We start from the raw sequence: 19,023 nt of genomic DNA on the forward strand, positions 1-19,023 counted from the left end.
GAACCCAAGTCTTCCTGACTTAGAAGTCAGTTCCCTATGTATTATAAACCTTTGTCTCTCTTTTTTCCTATTCTTTTGATTTCTTCAAACATCAGTTTTATCAACTCAATAGGTTTTCATTTTGTTTATAATTGGCTTTTATTTTCAGGATTTCTTTTTTTTCTAGTTTTATTTAATTTTAGTAATATTTATTTAAAATTTTTCTTTTTGATGTTGAATGCTTTAATTGACGACCTCATAATGTTTCATGTTGTTTCATGGTCACAAATATCTCTTGTTTAGAGAATTTTTCCTTTGACCTACACATTCTTTAGGGTATATTAATATTTCTACTTTTAAATCAAAATGTTTTGTATTTAGATTCCATATTTATTACAACACCTATTGAGTTGGTTCATTAAAAGTTATGGTTGCTTAATGAACTTGCTAATTCCATCAGTGCAACAATTAGACACAATTTGGGGGTATCTGCAATGGAGAATACCATCTGTATCCAGAGAAAGAATTGTGGGGTTTGAACAAAGACCAAAGACTATTACCTTTTTTTTTCTTTGTGATCTTAATATAGCCTTTATTGATAACATTAACATTCCATCCTTAATATTTCCTCTCTCCCCATCTGTCTCAACATCATTTATCATGATGAAATTTTTGTATTGTAGATTGCCCCACCTGAAACACCAGATGCCAAGGAGAGGATGGTGATCATCACTGGACCCCCTGAAGCCCAATTTAAGGTAGGGTCTATACAAAACGTCATGGTTAGGTGGTGTCAAAATGTTAGAGAATGTGTTATTTTTTTTCCAAAATGATAGTAACTTTTTCTTCCCTTTAAAATGAACTTGAATAATATTGGAGATCCATTTTCCTAAGGCCCTAATGTTTGATTATATGAGCATAATTGGAGTTATCCTCAAAATAACTCATTGGAAACCATTTTTTATGCTCAAGATTTTAAAATAAACATGAGGAAAAATATTTTTTCTTTAAAATTTTTTCAAAGCTGCTTTTGTATTCCAGTTTTAAGTCCCTTGTCTTTCATAGATTTCATATTTACTAGTTTCTTGGTTTGTTAAGAGTCACAGAAAATCAATTTTTTTTATGCCTAGGTTTTCTAACCTCTTCTGAGAAAATTCCTTATCTTCAGCAAATGGATTCATTTCCTCCTGCCCTTCCCTGGTGGACCTAGATATGCCCTCTCCATTGGCCTCATTTTGACAGGCTGCCCTTCTTTTCTAGTTCTTGCTTTCACAAAAGTGGAATTGTTGCATCTGAAACCAAAGTAAACCTTTTGGTTAAAATACTGAGGATACTGGATTGCCTTTTGATCATTTACTATTACAAAAGTTTTATTCATTACTTTTATTGAAAATGACAAATCATTGCCTGGAATTATGACTTAGAAATTTTTGTATGTTGAGAGATGCCCCAACTGTCTTCCTGGCTTTTGTACCAACTCTTAAAGTTTGCCATTTACCTCAATTATGTCAATTAGCTGTTTTAATTTGTGCAAAGGCTCCTATTTATGTTGGTAGAAGGGAAACATTTTGTCCCATAGTTTGCCTTTCTTCCCAAGTACTATCTTTCCTTATCTTAAAGCTGAATCACTTCTATGTCCAGAAATTTTCAGAATAGATATTAAAATCGAGGAAATTGAAACAACAGACTTTCTCTTTCCCGTACTCCTCTAATGTTGAATTAGAGCTGTGCTTGTATTTGACATCAGTGATGACTGCTGACAGGAGGGAATGTGGGCTCTATGGTTTTGCCTTGGCATATCAGTTGCTAGTTGACTGGAATTTTCATTATTCTCTTCTTACAGTTGGTTTAAATTAGTGTGATTGGAGGAAATGCTAGCGTAAGTTCACCTGAACCAGGTGTCTTCATGCTTTCTGAAAAATGAGCTGACTATTCCCCATAGTTTATGTATTTGACTCTGTTGGAAAAGGATCAACAGCATGCGCTGATTTCATTTGAGATCTGATTGAATTCTAAAGTCCTGACCAGGGCAGAAAACAACTTCCGCTTGGTCTGACGCATGTCAGCGTAGGGTCTTACTTGTCTAGGAAGAGTACCTCTGCACTAAGAGGACAGTGTGACTGAGCTTTGACAGAACAGCATACCACCAAGAAAAAGCACTTAAGTAATTTTTGGTTACATGGAACTATGAGGGATTTCACCTTTGGGCCTGAAATATAGACAAAATAATTTTCCTTATGTGATGATGACAAATTACTCTAATTTGCTGCCAAATAGCAAGTAATATCCCGGGTTATCTCAATCACTACTTGATCAAATCAGATGTCTTACCCTTCCCTGTGCATGGCCACCTACTCTCTTTAACTGAGGGGCTCTCTCAAAGTCATAAGTATGTTACTACTCTAGCAGAGGTTACTGTTCATTTATCTGCTCTCTTGTGATCGTGGGGTTGATGTTTGTATTTCCAGGCTCAAGGAAGGATCTATGGAAAGCTCAAGGAATAGAACTTCTTTGGCCCCAAAGAAGAGGTGAAGCTTGAGGCCCACATTAAGGTGCCCTCTTACGCTGCGGGAAGAGTCATTGGCAAAGGAGGAAAACGGCAAGTGTTTAAATAAAACCTTTGCAATCCTATGAAAGGGAGTCAAGTTTCAAAGAACTCTATTTGGGCCTAATCATGTAAACAGGACCAAGGGCAGGGTGTGACCATGTGCCAAAGGCTCACCCCTCAGCCCTATGTATTCCTAGTCAATGATGGATGGGATGTTGGCCCATTAAGGCCAGTCGGGAAGTCAAGCTTCTCGATTTTCTTTCACAATCATGGACCAACGCTGCTCAGTACAAAATACTATTAGGCATAGGGGTGTGAAAAGAGTTGTCCTTGAAAGCACTCATTTGGCACCTCTACAATGTACAACTAATAAGGGTGTGAACTTCTAAGTATGTTAAAACTTATTAAAAAAGCATAGTTCACTTAAACATAGTTCCATTCAAATTACACATTAAATTTAAATTGATAAAAAAAAAATGAATCTTGGTAATACTAGCTAACCTGAGTTTAGGGGGGATGTTGCCCTTATTCCCCCCCTCTTTCCTAATGCTTTTATGAAGGGATAATGTTTTTACAGTGTCTTAAAGATCTATGATTTTCATTGATGTGGCTGTTTTCTCCCTCAACATAAAATGAGAAGACCCCTGTATGGCTTACAAGTTAGTCTTTCAGAAATAATGTGGTCTAAAATCCATTGTCCACAATCATCCTCGTGGTGAGCTTACTGAAACTTGGGTTGTTCTTGGGGTAACACAAAATTAAATCATACTCGATAAGCTTTCCCAGCTTAGGATCCAATTGGACTCATGTTCATTTCCCCCCTGGCTTTTAAGAACCTCCAGTCAGTCACTTCCACATCTTGCTGAGGGATTGGGTGAAACTCTTAAGAACAGGAGGATCATTACTTATCATTAGACTTCCTATTATATGAAAAAGACATCCCCAATAATCATTTTAAAACTTGTTTGCAGGTGAACAAGCTGCAGAATTTGACCATTGCTGAGGTGGTTGTTCCCCATGATCAGATACCTGATGAGAATGATGAGGTGATTGTGAAGATCACTGGCCATTTCTATGCGTGCCAGGTAAGTGGTAGAAAATACATAGGCAGACCTTCATCTTTCTAAAACTTTAGCATCCTGTGTTCTTTCCTTCCTTCCTCCTCCTTCTTCTGCAAGTATCTCTGTGAGGTTGGTGACTTAGTAACACTAACTTTTATTTTTTCTTGGCCTCTACTATAGACCATGCCGCAGGCTCCTCTTCTGGGGGAAACCCGAGGATGAAGTCTTCCGGCCGCGATTCTGGAGTGATCTCAGCTAACTGATCATCATAAGTGCCCAGAGTCCATAACTTTTCCAATTCATAAGTTTCTCGGGTCTCGGGAAGCATGAAATGAATTACCATGATGCCAAAATCCACACACAGCCAATCATCTGCATCCTTCCCTTCAATTCGAACATAAGCATCACTTTTGGATTTCAGGAACTTAGGCATCTTCACCACGTACTGGGCCATAGCCTGCAAGTGTCTCATGGAGGCTCCACTCACAACCACAAAATAATCCGTGTATTTCAGTTCTGGAGAAATCTGGATCACACAAATGTCTTTTTCATTTTCTTGCCTCAGGAGAGACACAAGCAGATAGATGTCAAATTTGGGTCCAGTGTGACCTGCCGCCTGGTCCCGCCGCGCCACCCCGGAGCTCTCGCGCTCCCATGGCCGAGGCAGCGGCGGCGGAGGCCGAGGCCCGGGCCAGGCCGCCCCACGGGACCGCAGCAGCGGCAGGAGGCGCCCCCCGACTATTACCTTTAATTTAAAAAAAAAAACAATGTTATCTTATCATGTAATTTTGCTATCTCTTACACTTTATTTTTTTCCTTAAGGATATCATTTCTTTCTCATAAAATTCAACTTAGATCAATGTATACCATGGAAACAATGTAAGGACTAAGAGACTGCCTTCAGTCGGGCGTGGGGGAGGGAAGATAGATTGGGGGAAAATTGTAAAATTCAAAATAAATAGATAAATAAAATTTTTAAAAGGTATGGTTGCATTTAATTGATATCATATTGCTTGGCTTGTCTTAAGGAATAGGGGAAAAGTGAAAAGGAAGAAGAAAATTTAGAAATCATCAATTTTTAAAATGAATGTTAAATTTTTAATATGATTAGGAAATATTTAAAGAAATAAAAAAGTATATTTTTATTTTTTAAAGATTTTATTTATTTTGAGTTTTACAATTTTCCCCTAATCTTATTCCCTCTAACCACCCCCAACAGAAGGCAATCTGCCAGTCTTTACATTGTTTCCATGGTATACATTGATCCAAATTGAATGTGATGAGAGAGAAATCATATCCTTAAGGGAAAAAAAAAACATAAAGTCTAAGAGATAGCAAGATCAGACGATAAAATGTCAGGTTCTTTTTTCTAAATTAAAGGTAATAGTCCCTGGTCTTTGTTCAAACTCCACTATTGTTTCCCTGGATACAGATGGTATTCTCCATTACAGACAGACCCAAATTGTCCCTGATTTTTGAACTGATAGAATGAGTGAGTGCATCAAGGTTGATCATCTCCCCCATGTTGCTGTTAGGATGTAGAGTGTTTTTCTGGTTCTGCTCATTTCACTTAGCATCAATTCATGCAAATCCCTCCAGGCTTCCCTGAATTCCCCTCCCTCTTGGTTTCTAATAGAACAATAATGTTCCATGACATAAATAGACTACAGTTTGCTAAGCCATTCCCTAATTGAAGGACATTTACTTGTTTTCCAACTCTTTGCCACCAAAAACAGGGCTGCTATGAATATTTTTGTACAAGTGATGTTTTTACCCTTTGTCATCATCTCTTCAGGGTATAGAACCAGAAGGGGTATTGCTAGAACAAAGGGTATGCACATGTTTGTTGCACTTTGTTCATAGTTCCAAATTTCTCTACAGAAAGACTGGATGATTTCACAGCTCCACAAACAATGTAATAGTGCCCCAGATTTGGCACAACCCTTCCAACAATGATCATTATCTTTTCTGGCCATATTGGCCAGTCTGAGAGGTATGAGGTGGTACCTCAGAGAAGCTTTAATTTGCATTTCCCTAATAAGTAATGATTTAGAGCAATTTTTCATGACTATGGATTGCTTTGATCTCCTCATCTGTAAATTGCCTTTGCATGAAATAAAAATATATTAAAGTTATGCTTAACCATTCTGTTTTTATTCAAGTGTTGTTTCGTAGAATATTATTAATTTTGTAGAGCTATAAAACAATGTTGAAAATGTATTTATTGCATAAGATTTCTATCCAGTATCTAATTTTTCAGATATTCTTTTCATTTCCTTAATTCATATGAGATCATTGTAAAGTAGATAGCAGGTACATAGCAGGCAAAATATAAATGTTAACTGTTATTTTTGATAGTGACAGCTAGGTGGCACAATGTAAAGACTGTTGGGCTTAGAATCAGGAAGACTCATTTTCCTGAGTTGAAGTCCCACCTCAGATATTTACAAACTTGGTAACAATGGGCAAGACATTTCACCACCTTTGCCTCAATTTTCTTATTGGTAAAGTTAACTAGGGAAGAAAATGGAGATAACCCCAATATCTTTGTCAAGACAAAAAGTCAGACATGACTGAAATAATCAAACAAATTATCATCATTATTTTTGCCTTTCTCAATTTTCTTTCGTACTTGTCCATGTTTGAAAGGGGAAACCCCAATAATTTCTCTTGTTCCTCTCTGTATCTTTCTATATTCAATTATCTTTTCTTTCAAGTTGTTTATTATTATGCCATGAAGTATAATAGAATTAATAATGAAATTGATTCATTATTAAGTGTACTTTTAAATAAATGGAGGTTTCCCAGATAGTCTCTCTTAGCCATATTTTTTTTTACTATGACCTTATATGTGATAACTCCTGTTTTAAAAAAAAATTGTTATAAAAAAGATGTTTTCAAGATGGCAGAGAGAAGACAGGCACAGTTCTAAAGTCTCCTGATCTCTTCCCCAACGATCACATGAAACAAGCCTCTTAAAAGAAATCCAACCCACAAAACCCAGAAAGAAAAGCCAGGAGAAAGAACATCTACCTCAGGATTTGTCTCCAGCAGCAGCTTTGGCCGAATTTGGGCGGGTGAGTCTGGGCTCAGAGGGAGGATCAGCCCTGGATCAGCCAGATTAACAGCTGAATTGGAACTGGGAGTCTGAGGGCCTGAGAGCCGGACCTGCTGGATCAGTGGTGGGGCTGGACAACAAGGGCTTGGGTCCGCGGGGGAGCAGAGGCACTGGTGTTGGTGCTGTCTGCCTGGAGCTTGGGGACAGGGCTGGGGGAAGAGTTCTGGTGCAGGAGAGCTGCGTACACCATCCTGGGCTCCTGTGGTCCCATTACAACTCAGACCTCCTCCCAAACAAACAAATGCAAACTACTTCTGCCTCAGGCCCAGGTGTGTGAGCAGAAGAACCAGCCCAGCTGAGGAATGACCTCAGGTTAGGGTAAAGCCCACCATTGATTGAAGGCAAAAGGATTCAATAGCTCCAACCCCTCCCTTCAAGCAAAGAGAGAAGGCCTCAGCCAAGGTCACAGACACTCCAGAGAAAGCAACCAACACCTCCTACTGGCCAGCCAGAGAAACTGCACTCAGTGAGTAAAGCCTTTAGCAATACCAAGCCCCGGTGAACCAACCCCCCCCCCCCCCCACAACCAAGGTCTTAGCGAAAAGAAGAAGGGTCAGAGGAAAGGTGGATCCATAGAAAAATTCCTGGAAGGGAAAGACCCTAACTCAGAGAGACCTGGAACCTCTGAGGAGAATACAATATGGTCTCCAGCACAGAAAGACATCCCTAAAGAAATAAGGAAGGAGCTTAAAAATTTGGGAGAGACAATTAATTCCTTGCAACAAGAAAACAAAATCTTAGAAAGTAGAATTGGACAAATACAAAAGGAGAATAAATCTCTCACAGCATCAATTGGACCAATACAAAATGAGAATAAATCTCTCAGATCATCAATTGCACAATTACAAAATGAGAATAAATCTCTCACAGCATGAATTGGACAAATACAAAATGAGAATAATTCTCGCAGATCCTCAAATGGGCAAATGCAAAAAAGAAATTAATTCTCTCAAAACCTCATTTGGTCAAATGGAAAGCTCTTTCAAAAGTAGAATTGACCAATTGGAAACGGAGTTGCAAAGGTTAATGAAGAAAACTCCTCCCCAAAAACAAGAATGGAGTCTACAGAAACTAATGACTCCATGAGACAGCAAGAGTAAGTAAAACAAAATAAAAAATAGAAGCAAGTGTAAAATACCTTATCAACAAAACCACTGACCTCGAGAATAGATCGAGAAGGGGCAACCTGAAAATTATAGGACTTCCTGAAAACATTGAAGAGAAAAAAAGCCTGGACTTAATATTACAGGATCTAGTGATGGAAAACTGACCTGATATCATGGAACCAGAGGGCAAAGTAGATATTGAAAGTGTACATTGATCCCCACCAGAAAAAGATCCTAAAATGAAAACACCAAGGAATGTTATGGCCAAACTCCAGAACTATCAGATAAAAGAGAAAATCCTACAAGCAGCCAGAAAGAAACAATTTAAATATCAAGGAGCCACAGTAAGGATCACGCAGGACCTGGCTGCATCAACATTAAGGGATCGAAGTGCCTGGAACGAGATATTTCGAAGAGCAAGGGAGCTTGGAATGCAGCCAAGAATCTACTTTCCTGCTAAGTTGAGCCATCTCTTCCAGGGAAAAAGATGGACATTTAATGAATTGAAAGAATTCCAAAAATTTCTGATGAAAAGACCAGAGCTAAACAGAAAATTTGGACATCAAACAGGGGGTTCAAGAGACGCATGAAAAGGTGAAAAGAGGGGGGCCAGTAAAAGGAAAAAAAATGCAATCCAGTAAGTTGAAACTGGCTATATCCCAGCATGGTGGGGCGGCGGGAGGAAGATTCTCATAAATCTTGAGAATTGTAACTGTAACAGAGAGAATATACCTAGCCAGAAATGATGGACATTCATGACATATCCATGAGACTGCTATCTAATGGGATGTAAATGACTTTAACCCCACTTGGGAGAAAGACTCTAATAACTGTCAGGAATTTTGACTCTATTTGATAGAATATACTGAACTAGAAGGGACAGACACTCAGAAGTTTCTATGACTTGGAATGATCTAAAAAAACACTACCTCCTTAAAAAGGGGGACAGGAAAGAGACTGGAGGAGGGAGGGGATTGAATGGGGTAAATCTCATTACACTAAGAGGTACCAAAAACCTATGGCAATAGAGGGGAAGAAAGGAGCAAAGGAGAAACACCTGAATCTTCTTCTCATCAGACTTGGCTTAAAGTCAACCTACACATACTCAGTTAACTTATAAAACATCTAACCTTTCAAGTATTAAAAAGGGAAAAGGGGAGGGGGGATGGAGAAAGGGAAGGGGAATGGAGGAAAAGGAGAAATAACAAAAGGAAGTGAAGGAAAAAAGGGAAAGGGGAAAGAAAGAAGAGGGTGTGATATAGGAGGGCGAACACACTGAAGGGAGTGGTATTCAGAAACAAAATACTGGGGAATATGGATAAAGGGGGGGGAAGGGGGAAAATAAAAACAGAGGGAAGATAGCACAGAGGGCAATAAAGAATTAGTAATCATAACCTTGAATGTGAATGGGATGAACTCTCCCTTAAAACGTAAGCAAATAGCAGAGTGCCTTAAAAACCAGAATCCTACAATATTCTGATTGCAAGAAACTCATTTGAAGCAGAGAGATACATATAGTGTAAAGGTAAAAGCCTGGAGAAAAATATATTTTGCTTCAGTTGAAGTAAAAAAGTAGGGGTAGCAATCCTTATCTCAGACAAAGCAGCAGCAAAAATAGATAGCATTAAAAGAGATAAGGAAGGAAACTTTATCCACCTAAAAGGTACCATAGACAATAAAGTCATTTCAATACTGTATATATATGCACCCAGTGGGACAGCACCCACATTCTTAGAGGGGAAGCTGAAAGAACTACAGGAAGATATAGACAGCAAAACTCTACTAGTGGGAGACCTCAACCTAATGCTATCAGATCTAGATAAATCAAATCATAAAATAAACAAGAAAGAAGTTAAGGAGGTAAATAGATTGCTAGAAAAATTAGATATGGTAGACTTATGGAGGAAACTGAATGGGGATAGAAAGGAACATACCTTTTTCTCTGCAGTACATGGAACTTATACAAAAATCGACCATGTACTAGGACATAAAAACCTAATGATCAACTGCAGAAAGGCAGAAATAGTGAATACATCTTTCTCAGATCACAATGCACTAAAAGTCATATGCAATACTGGGCCAAGGAGATATAGACCCAGAACCAATTGGAGACTGAATAACCTCATTTTAAATAATGAGTGGACCAAAAAACAAATTATAGAAAGTATTAACCATTTTATCTTAGATAATGATAATAATGAAACAACATACCAAAGCCTATGGGATTCATTCAAAGTGACTCTCAGGGCATATATTATAGCTCTAAATGCTTACATGAATAAATTGGAGAAAGACGAAATCAATGAACTGAACATGCAACTAAAAAAAATTAAAGGAAGAACAAATCAAAAATCCTCAATTAAATACCAAATTAGAAATTCTAAAAATTAAAGGAGAAATTAATAAAATTGAAAGCAAAAAACTATTGAATTATTAAATAAACCCAAAAGTTGGTATTATGAAAAAACCAATAAAATTGATAAACCTCTGGTCAATTTGATTTAAAAAAAGAAAGAAAAAACCAAATTGCTAGTATTATAAATGAAAAAGGTGAACTCATCACCAATGAGGAGGAAATTAAAGTAATAATTCGAAATTATTTTGCCAAGTCTATGACAATAAATTTGGTAATGTAAGTGAAATGGATGCATATTTATAAAAATTTAAGTTGCCCAGGTTAAATGAAGATAAGAATAAATACCTAAACAACCCTATCTCAGAAAAAGAAATTCAACAAGCCATTATTGAACTTCCTAAAAAAAATCTCCAGGGCCTGATGGATTCACAAGTGAATTCTACCAAACATTTAAGGAACAATTGGTTCCAATCCTATATAAACTCTTTGGAAAAATAGGGAAAGATGGAACTCTACCTAACTCTTTCTATGAAACCAATATGGTGCTGATACCTAAACCAGGAAGAGTTAAAACAAAGAAAGAAAATTATAGACCTATTTCCCTGATGAATATAGACGCAAAAATCCTAAATAAAATCTTAGCAAAACGACTACAACAAATCATCACTACGATAATACATTATGATCAAGTAGGATTTATTCCAGGAATTCAGGGTTGGTTCAATATTAGGAAAACTGTTAGTATACTCAGTTATATCAACAACAAACCTATCAGAAATCATATGATCATATCAATAGATGCTGAAAAAGCTTTTGACAAAATACAACATCCATTCCTATTAAAAACACTAGAGAGTGTAGGAATCAATGGACTGTTCCTTAAAATAATGAGCAGTATCTATTTGTAACCATCAACCAGCATTATATTCAATGGGGAGAGGCTAGAGGCATTCCCAATAAGATCAGGGGTGAAACAAGGGTGCCCATTATCACCATTACTATTCAATATTTTATTAGAAATGTTAGCATCAGCAATTAGAGAAGAAAAAGAAACTGAAGGAATTAGAATTGGGAAGGAAGAGACAAAAACTCTCACTCTTTGCAGATGACATGATGGTCTACCTAGAGAATCCCAAGAAATCATCCCAAAAAACCACTGGAAACAATTAGCAATCTTAGCAAAGTTGCAGGTTATAAAATAAACGCTCATAAATCCTCAACTTTTCTTTGCATGTCTAGCAAGAAACATCAGGAAGAGCTAGAAAGAAAAATCCCATTCAAAGTAACCTAAGACAATATAAAATATCTGGGAGTCTATTTGCCAAGACAGACTCAGAATCTTTTTGAAAACAATTATAAAACACTTCTCACACAGATTAAATCAGATTTAAATAACTGGGAAAATATCAGCTGCTCATGGATAGGTAGAGCTAATATAATAAAAATGACAATTCTGCTAAAACTAAACTATCTGTTTAGTGCCCTACCAATCAAAATTACAAAAAATTACTTTAACGAGTTAGAAAAAAATTGTAAGTAAATTCATATGGAGAAATAAAAAGTCAAGAATTTCCAGGAGCTTAATGAAAAAAAGTGCAAAAGAAGGTGGCTTAGCCCTACCTGATCTAAAATTATATTATAAAGCATCAGTCATCAAAACTGTTTGGTATTGGCTAAGAAATAGAGTGGTGGACCAGTGGAATAGACTAAGTGCAAAAGCAGGGGATGATTATAGTAATCTGCTGTTTGATAAACCCAAAGAGTCTGGCCATTGGGATAAAAATTGCTGGGATAATTGGAAGTTAGTATGAAAGAAACTTAGGTTAGACCAACACCTCACACCCTTTACCAACATAAGATCTAAGTGGTTAGAGGACATAGACATAAAAAACAGTACTATAAGCAAATTAGAAGATCAAGGACTAGTCTACCTGTCAGATCTATGGAAAGGGGAGCAGTTTATGACTAAGGAAGAGTTGGAGAACATCACCAAAAACCAATTCGATGACTTTGATTACATTAAATTAAAAATCTTTTGCACAGATAAAACCAATATAACCAAGATCAAAAGAAATGTAGTAAATTGGGAAACAATCTTTACAACTAATGATTCTGACAAAGGACTCATTTCTAAAATATACAGAGAACTGAGTCATATTTTTAAAAACAAAAAGCCTATCCCCAATTGACAAATGGTCAAAGGATATGCAAAGGCAATTTACAGATGAGGAGATCAAAGCAATCCATAGCCATAAGAAAAAATGCTCTAAATCATTAATTATTAGCGAAATGCAAATTAAAACTTCTCTGAGGTACCACCTCACACCTCTCAGATTGGCCAAAATGACCAGGAAGGATAATGATCATTGTTGGAAGGGTTGTGGGAAATATGGGACACTACTACACTGTTGGTGGAGCTGTGAACTCATCCAACCCTTCTGGAGAGCTATTTGGAACTATGCCCAAAGGGCAACAAAAACGTGCATTCACTTTGACCCAGCAATACCACTACTGGGTCTATACCCTGAAGAGATGATGAAAAAAGGTAAAAACATTACTTGTACAAAAATATTTATAGCAGCCCTGTTTGTGGTGGCAAAGAATTGGAAATCAAGTAAATGTCCTTCAATTGGGGAATGACTTAGCAAACTGTGGTATATGTACGTCATGGAACACTATTGTTCTATTAGAAACCAGAAGGGATGGGATTTCAGGGAGTGATGTTCAACCTTGAAGGACTTGGTCATTCCACCAGTGCAACAATCGGGAACAATATTGGGCTATCTGCAAAGGAGAGTGCCATCTGTATCCAGATAAGGAGCTCTGGAATTTGAACAAAGTGCAAGGACTATTCCCTTTAATTTAGAAAAAAAACAGATATCTTATTGTCTGATCTTGTTACCTTGTTACCTCTTAGACTTCTGGTCTCTTCTTTAAGGATATGATTTCTCTCTCATCACACCCAATTTGGATCAAGGTACAACATGGAAATAAATTAAAGATTGACAGAGTGCTTTCCATGGCAAGGGTGGGGGGAGGGAAGCAAGATTGGGGGAAAAATTGTAAAACTCAAATAATATCTTTAATAAAAATAAATTTAAAAAATAAAACAAAATAAAGATGTTTTCAAAATGAAGGGGAGCTGCAACTTCTTAATTTAAGCCTGAATGACTCTTTGTTCTAAATGCTTCTTTTCAATCAATAAATTTAGAGGCGTTGCCTTCCTAGTGCATTCATTCTCCTGTTTCTATTTTATTATGCACAACATTCATTACCTGTATTGTTGCTGTTATATTTGTTTATGCCTCTTTATCAAATTTCTCCTCTTCGATTTTCTCTCATTCTGGGCCTTTAAGACAAAACAAGCAAAAGGTGGAAAAAACCAACACTTACATTAAGCACGTGTTATTTTTTTTTAATTTTTAGATTTTGGTAGGCAACGAGGTTAAGTGACTTGCCCAAGGTCACACAGCTCAGCAATTATTAAGTGCCTGAGGCTGGATTTGAACTTAGTTTCTCCTGACTCCATGGTCAGTACTCTATCAACTCTGCTACCTAGTTACCCCTAAGTATATGTTATTTACATTTCCTGTCTATCCCAGCTTTTCTCCTTCCTTTCTTCTCCCAGACTATAACCAAATCACTTTGTTCTTTTCCTGTTTTCCTTCCCTTTTTATAACTGCAGTTAAGAATTTGTAAGGATAGGGTTGATTGGTACTTATTCAATCAAGTAACCCCCATTCCTCTTGAAGTAAGAAATAAGAGACCCAATAAAAATTATTTCTCTCAAAGGCATTAGATCAAGGGTTCTTATACTTCTGGGGGTCATGGAACTCTTGGGAAGTCTGGACACCTCTTTAGAATACCTTTTTTAAAGCATAAAATAAAATAGAATTTCAATGGAAACTCTATTGAAATAAAGTTATCACAATATTCTTAGCCAAGTTCATAGATGCCAGATTAAAACCCAAGATATAACCTCAGAAGAAGATAAAAATGTGAAATCAAGTATAAACAAAGTCTCAAAGGAAAATATTAATTCAATTCAAGTCTTACAAGAATTCCTGGAGTTTTAAAAAAGAAAGGTAAAAGTGGTAGAGAAAAAATTAAGAAAAGAAATAAGAGTGATGCAAGAAAATTATGAAAAGAGAATTAACAGCTTAGCTTTTAAAAAGGCTAAAAATACTAAAGAAAATAATACTTTAAAAAACAGAATTGATCAAATGAAAAAAGATGAACAAGAGCTAACTAAAGAAAATAATTCCTTAAAAATTAGAATAAGGAAAGTGGCAACTAATGACTCCATAAGTCAATATTCTTAGAATGAACACAATAAAATAAAGTTAAAAGAATAAAATAGAACAAAATTTGAAATATTTATTGGAAAAGCAATTGGCATGGAAAATAGATTAAAGAGATATAATTTAAGCATTTTTTGCACTACCTGAAAGTCATCATCAAAAGCCTAGAAATTATCTTTCAAGAAATTATAAAGGAAAGTTACTCCCAATATCTTAGATCCAGAAGATAAAATAGAAATGGAAAGAATCCATTGATCATTTACAGAGAGAGATTCCAACATGAAAAAAAGGAACATTATAGACAAATTCCAGAGCTTCTAGGTCTAGTTGAAATTATAAGAAGCCAGAAAAACACAATTCAAATATTGTGGAGACAGAGTCAGGAACAAACAAGATTTAGTGGCTTTCAGATTAAAGGAACAGAGAACTTGAAATATTATATTCTAGTTTGAAAAGAACTAGAATACCAACCAAGAATAAATACCCATCGAAACCTAATATAATCCTTCAGGTCCTTGGAGGTGGGTATAAGTGAATGGATATTAAAGAAAATTACTGATAAAAAACAAAGCTGAATAGAAAATTAGATATTCAACCACAATATTTAAGAAAAGCATAAAAAGGTAAACATGAAAGGATAATCATAAGGGATTAAAAACTAATCTGGTTATATTCCTATAGGGGAAGATGGGATATCATATGGTATATCATAATGTCTAAAACCTTTTTCATTATTAGAGCAGTTAAAAAGAGTTTTAAATAGGGGGCTTGTAGCTGAGTTAATTACATTGGAATGATCTCCCCCCAAAATGAAGGAGTTAAAAAGAAGGATGTACTGGTAAAAGAAGGAAGAGAGTGGTAGAATGGGGAAAGTTTTCTCACATAAAAGAGGTGCTCAAGGAAGAGCTTTTCCAGTGTAGGGGAAAATGTGAAGTGGGCAATACTTGAAAGTTACTTTATCATAAGAATTTGTTCAAAGAGGGGAGAATAAATATATATATTTTGTTGTGCATAGAAATGTAACTTATCCATTAGGGAAATAGAAGGAAAAGGTTATGATAAAAAGGGGAGGGAGTAGGGATGATAGAATGGAGGGCAGCAATGGTTAGAAGCAAAATATACTCTTTAAAAATTAATTAATTTTTTCAACTATAGGTAAATATAGTATACAACATTAATTTTTGCAAAGTTTTTTCCTTTCCACCCTTCCTTCTGCAGCTCTAAGATTTCAAGTAATCTGATGTGGATTGTTCATTCAAAATAATGTTACACAGGGGCAGCTAGGTGGCACAGTGAATAGAGCATTGGGCCTGGAGTCAGGAGTACCTGGTTTCAAATCTGACCTCAGACACTTAATTATTACCTAGCTGTGTGGCCTTGGGAAAGCCACTTAACCCCATTGCCTTGCAAAAAAAAAAAACAACTAAAAAATAATGCTCAGATTCTGACTCAGCAGGACAGTGGTAAAGTAGGCCAGCACTGAGGATCTAAACTCAAGCTTGGAAGACAAAGTTCAAGCCCCAGGAACATTGGTGCAACAGGCAAGGCAAGTTGGGCTACCCTAATGCAGGGAACAAATGACCAGTACCTGAAAGTCTAGAGCAGAAAGTCAGGAACCAGATGCCCGACCCACAGCCCGAGAAGCTTGGAACTGTATACCTTGTGCCCCAGGAGAAGAATTCAACTATCAAAATGAGCAAAATAACCCCCAAACCTCTAACCCTAGATCACTACTATTGTGATAATGATAAGAATAACATCTCAGAAGAGGAAAGCAGTGACAAAATGTTGACATGTGAAGCCTCAAAGGGAATTATGGATTGAACTCAAATCCAAAAAGATCTCTTAGAGAAACTTAACAAGATTTTTATAACCAAAGAAGAGAGGAAGAAGAAAAATGGATAAAAGAAATGAGAATCATGCAGGAGAATTATGAAAAATTGACTGAAGAAAACATACCCTTTTGTGTAAAATTTCTCAACTGGAAAATGAATGAAACTCATCAAAAAGAAAAATTGAGCAACTAGAAAAGGAATTAACTCATCAAAAATTAAAATTAGCCAACTGGAAAAGGACAAAAGCTAACTGAAGAAAATAAAACTCTAAAAACCAGAATTAGACAAATAGAAACTAATGACTCTATGAGATACTGAGATTCTATCAAATCAAACCAAAAGGCAGAAAAAATAGAAGAAAACGTAAAGTAATTCTTGGGGAAAAGGATCAATCTGGAAAATAGATCCTGAAGAGATAGTTTACAAATTATTGGTAAACCTGAAAGCAATGATCAGAAAAGAAACTGGAAAATATGCAGGAAATCATCATGGAAAACTCTCATAATATCCTAGAACAAGAAAGCAAAAGTCTTTGAAAGAATCCACCAATCACTGCCAGAAAGAGGCCCCAAAACAAAAAAGGAATATTGTAACCAAATTTCAGATTTTCTAAACTAAAGGAGAAAATTGCAAGCAACCAAAAAGAAGTCATTTAAATACCAAGGACCCACAGTCAGAATTACACAGTTCATATCAGCTTAAACATTAAAGGATCTGAAGACCTTGTATATGATGTTCCAGAGGGCAAAGGAGCTTGAATTACAACCAAGAATTCCCTGCAAAATTCACCATGTTATTTCACAGGAAAAGATGGTTTTTCGAGGAAGTCCATCAAGGTTGATCATCACCCCCCCCCCCCCAAAATAGCAGATTTTCAACCTTACCTAATAAAAAGACCAGAACTGAGCAAAAAATTTGATCTTCAAATATAAGACTCATGAGATATGGAAAAAAAAGATAAAAAGGGGGGATGTCAGTCAATAAAACTAACCTGTCTCCATCCTTACACTGAAAGACAATACTTGTCAATATTGAGAATTATATTTCTCTTAGGACATTTTAAAAGGAGCATATTTAGACAGAATGTATGGGTATAAGATGATTATAATGTGACTATACTTTAGCACCTGAGGACTGTATTTCTATTGGGATAGATGGAAAGTGTGGGTAAAAAATTGATTATAATTTGATAATTCTTATGGCTCATGAGAATTATATTTCTAAAGGGACAGTTTAGGTGAGCATGCTAGGACAGATGGTATAGGAATGAAGAGATTATGATGCAATCATAATTATCAATCAATCAATTAACCCTAAAAAATTGTACATCTATCAAGTCAGATAAAAGGAGTATAATTTGACAGAGGGTGTGGTTACAATTAAGACATAAAAAAGATTATAGCGGGAGAAGAAGACAGAGTCATTAGAGGATAAATAACAACACATGGAGAGACACAAAGGAGATATTATGGTAGAGGGTGAGAAGGGAGGGTGTGAGCAGATTTGACTCAAAGAGGGAATAGCTCATATTTCCAATCAGGTTTAGAAATGTATTCTACCATTCAGGGAAGTAGGGGGGAAAGGGGAATGAAAGAGGAAAGAGGAGCTGATAAAAAGGAGGGGGAAAGTGGAAATAAAGAGAAAGTTGAAGTAAAAGTAAAAGAAGAAAGTGAGAAGAAAAGGGAAGAGAGATGATTGAAGGGAGGACATATTGAGAAAGGCAACAATCAAAAAGAAAACATTGGTCAGAAGGGAAAAAGAGAAAGGAGAGGAAAAAATACAAATGGGGGAAGATAGTATGGAGGGAAATACAGAGCTTATCATCATCACTGTGAATGGGAGCAACTCTCCCATAAAACAGAGGTGGATAGTAGAATGGGTTAAAAATCAGAATCCTACAAACTGTTGTTTACAAGAAAGACATTTGAAGCAGAAAAATACACACAGGGTAAAGGCTGGAGCAGAATATATTATGTTTCACTTGAAGTAAAAAAAAAAAGCAGCAGTAGCAATCCTGATTTCACACAAAGCAAAAAAAATAGATACAAGTGAAAACAATAAAAAGGGGAACTACATTTTCTTAAAAGGTACCATAGGCAATGAAGTGATATTAATATTAAACTTATATTCTCCAAGCAGTATGGCATCCAAATTCTTAGAGGAGATACTAAATTAGTTACAGTAGGGAAACATGGCAAAACTATATTAGTGGGGATCCTCAAGCTCCCTCTCTCAGAAGTATATAAATTTAATCACAAAATAAACAAAAAGGAAGTTAAGAAGGTGAATAGATTTTTAAAAGTTAAATATGATATTCCTCTGGAAAAAACTGAATGGTAATAGAAAGGATGATATCTTCTCTGTGAATCATGGTACCTACAAAAAAATTGATCATGTATATTAGGGCATAAAACCTTTTCAACCATAAAATGCAGAAAGGCAAACATTTTAAATGCATCCTTTTCAGATCATGATGCAATAAAAATTACATATAATTTAAGTCTACAGAAAGTGATATAAAGATTAATTGGAAACTAAATAACCTAATTTTAAGAATGAGTGGATCAAACAAATCATAGAAATAATGAGCAATTTCATTCAAGACAATGACAATGGGGTGGTTAGGTGGCACAGTGATAGAGCACTGGCCTTGGAGTCAGGAGCACCTGAGTTCAAATCCAGCCTCAGACACTTAATAATTACCTAGCCGTGTGGCCTT

The 19,023-nt window shown here is 36.1% G+C and overlaps 1 protein-coding gene across 1 annotated transcript in view; it reads right to left on the reverse strand.

The window, feature by feature from the left end:
- Nucleotides 1–3,720: 3,720 nt before the first annotated feature.
- The window catches only part of LOC141498591 (uncharacterized), a 36,180-nt gene continuing 20,877 nt past the window's right edge, over nucleotides 3,721–19,023 (reverse strand). Inside the window, exon 4 of the mRNA XM_074201796.1 lies at nucleotides 3,721–4,333. Coding sequence (XP_074057897.1) covers nucleotides 3,743–4,333 — 591 coding nt within the window. The 3' untranslated portion in view covers nucleotides 3,721–3,742. The remainder of the gene's footprint in view (nucleotides 4,334–19,023) is intronic.

Source organism: Macrotis lagotis, chromosome X (assembly GCF_037893015.1).
Source record: "Macrotis lagotis isolate mMagLag1 chromosome X, bilby.v1.9.chrom.fasta, whole genome shotgun sequence".
Classification (NCBI taxonomy): Eukaryota; Metazoa; Chordata; class Mammalia; order Peramelemorphia; family Peramelidae; genus Macrotis; species Macrotis lagotis.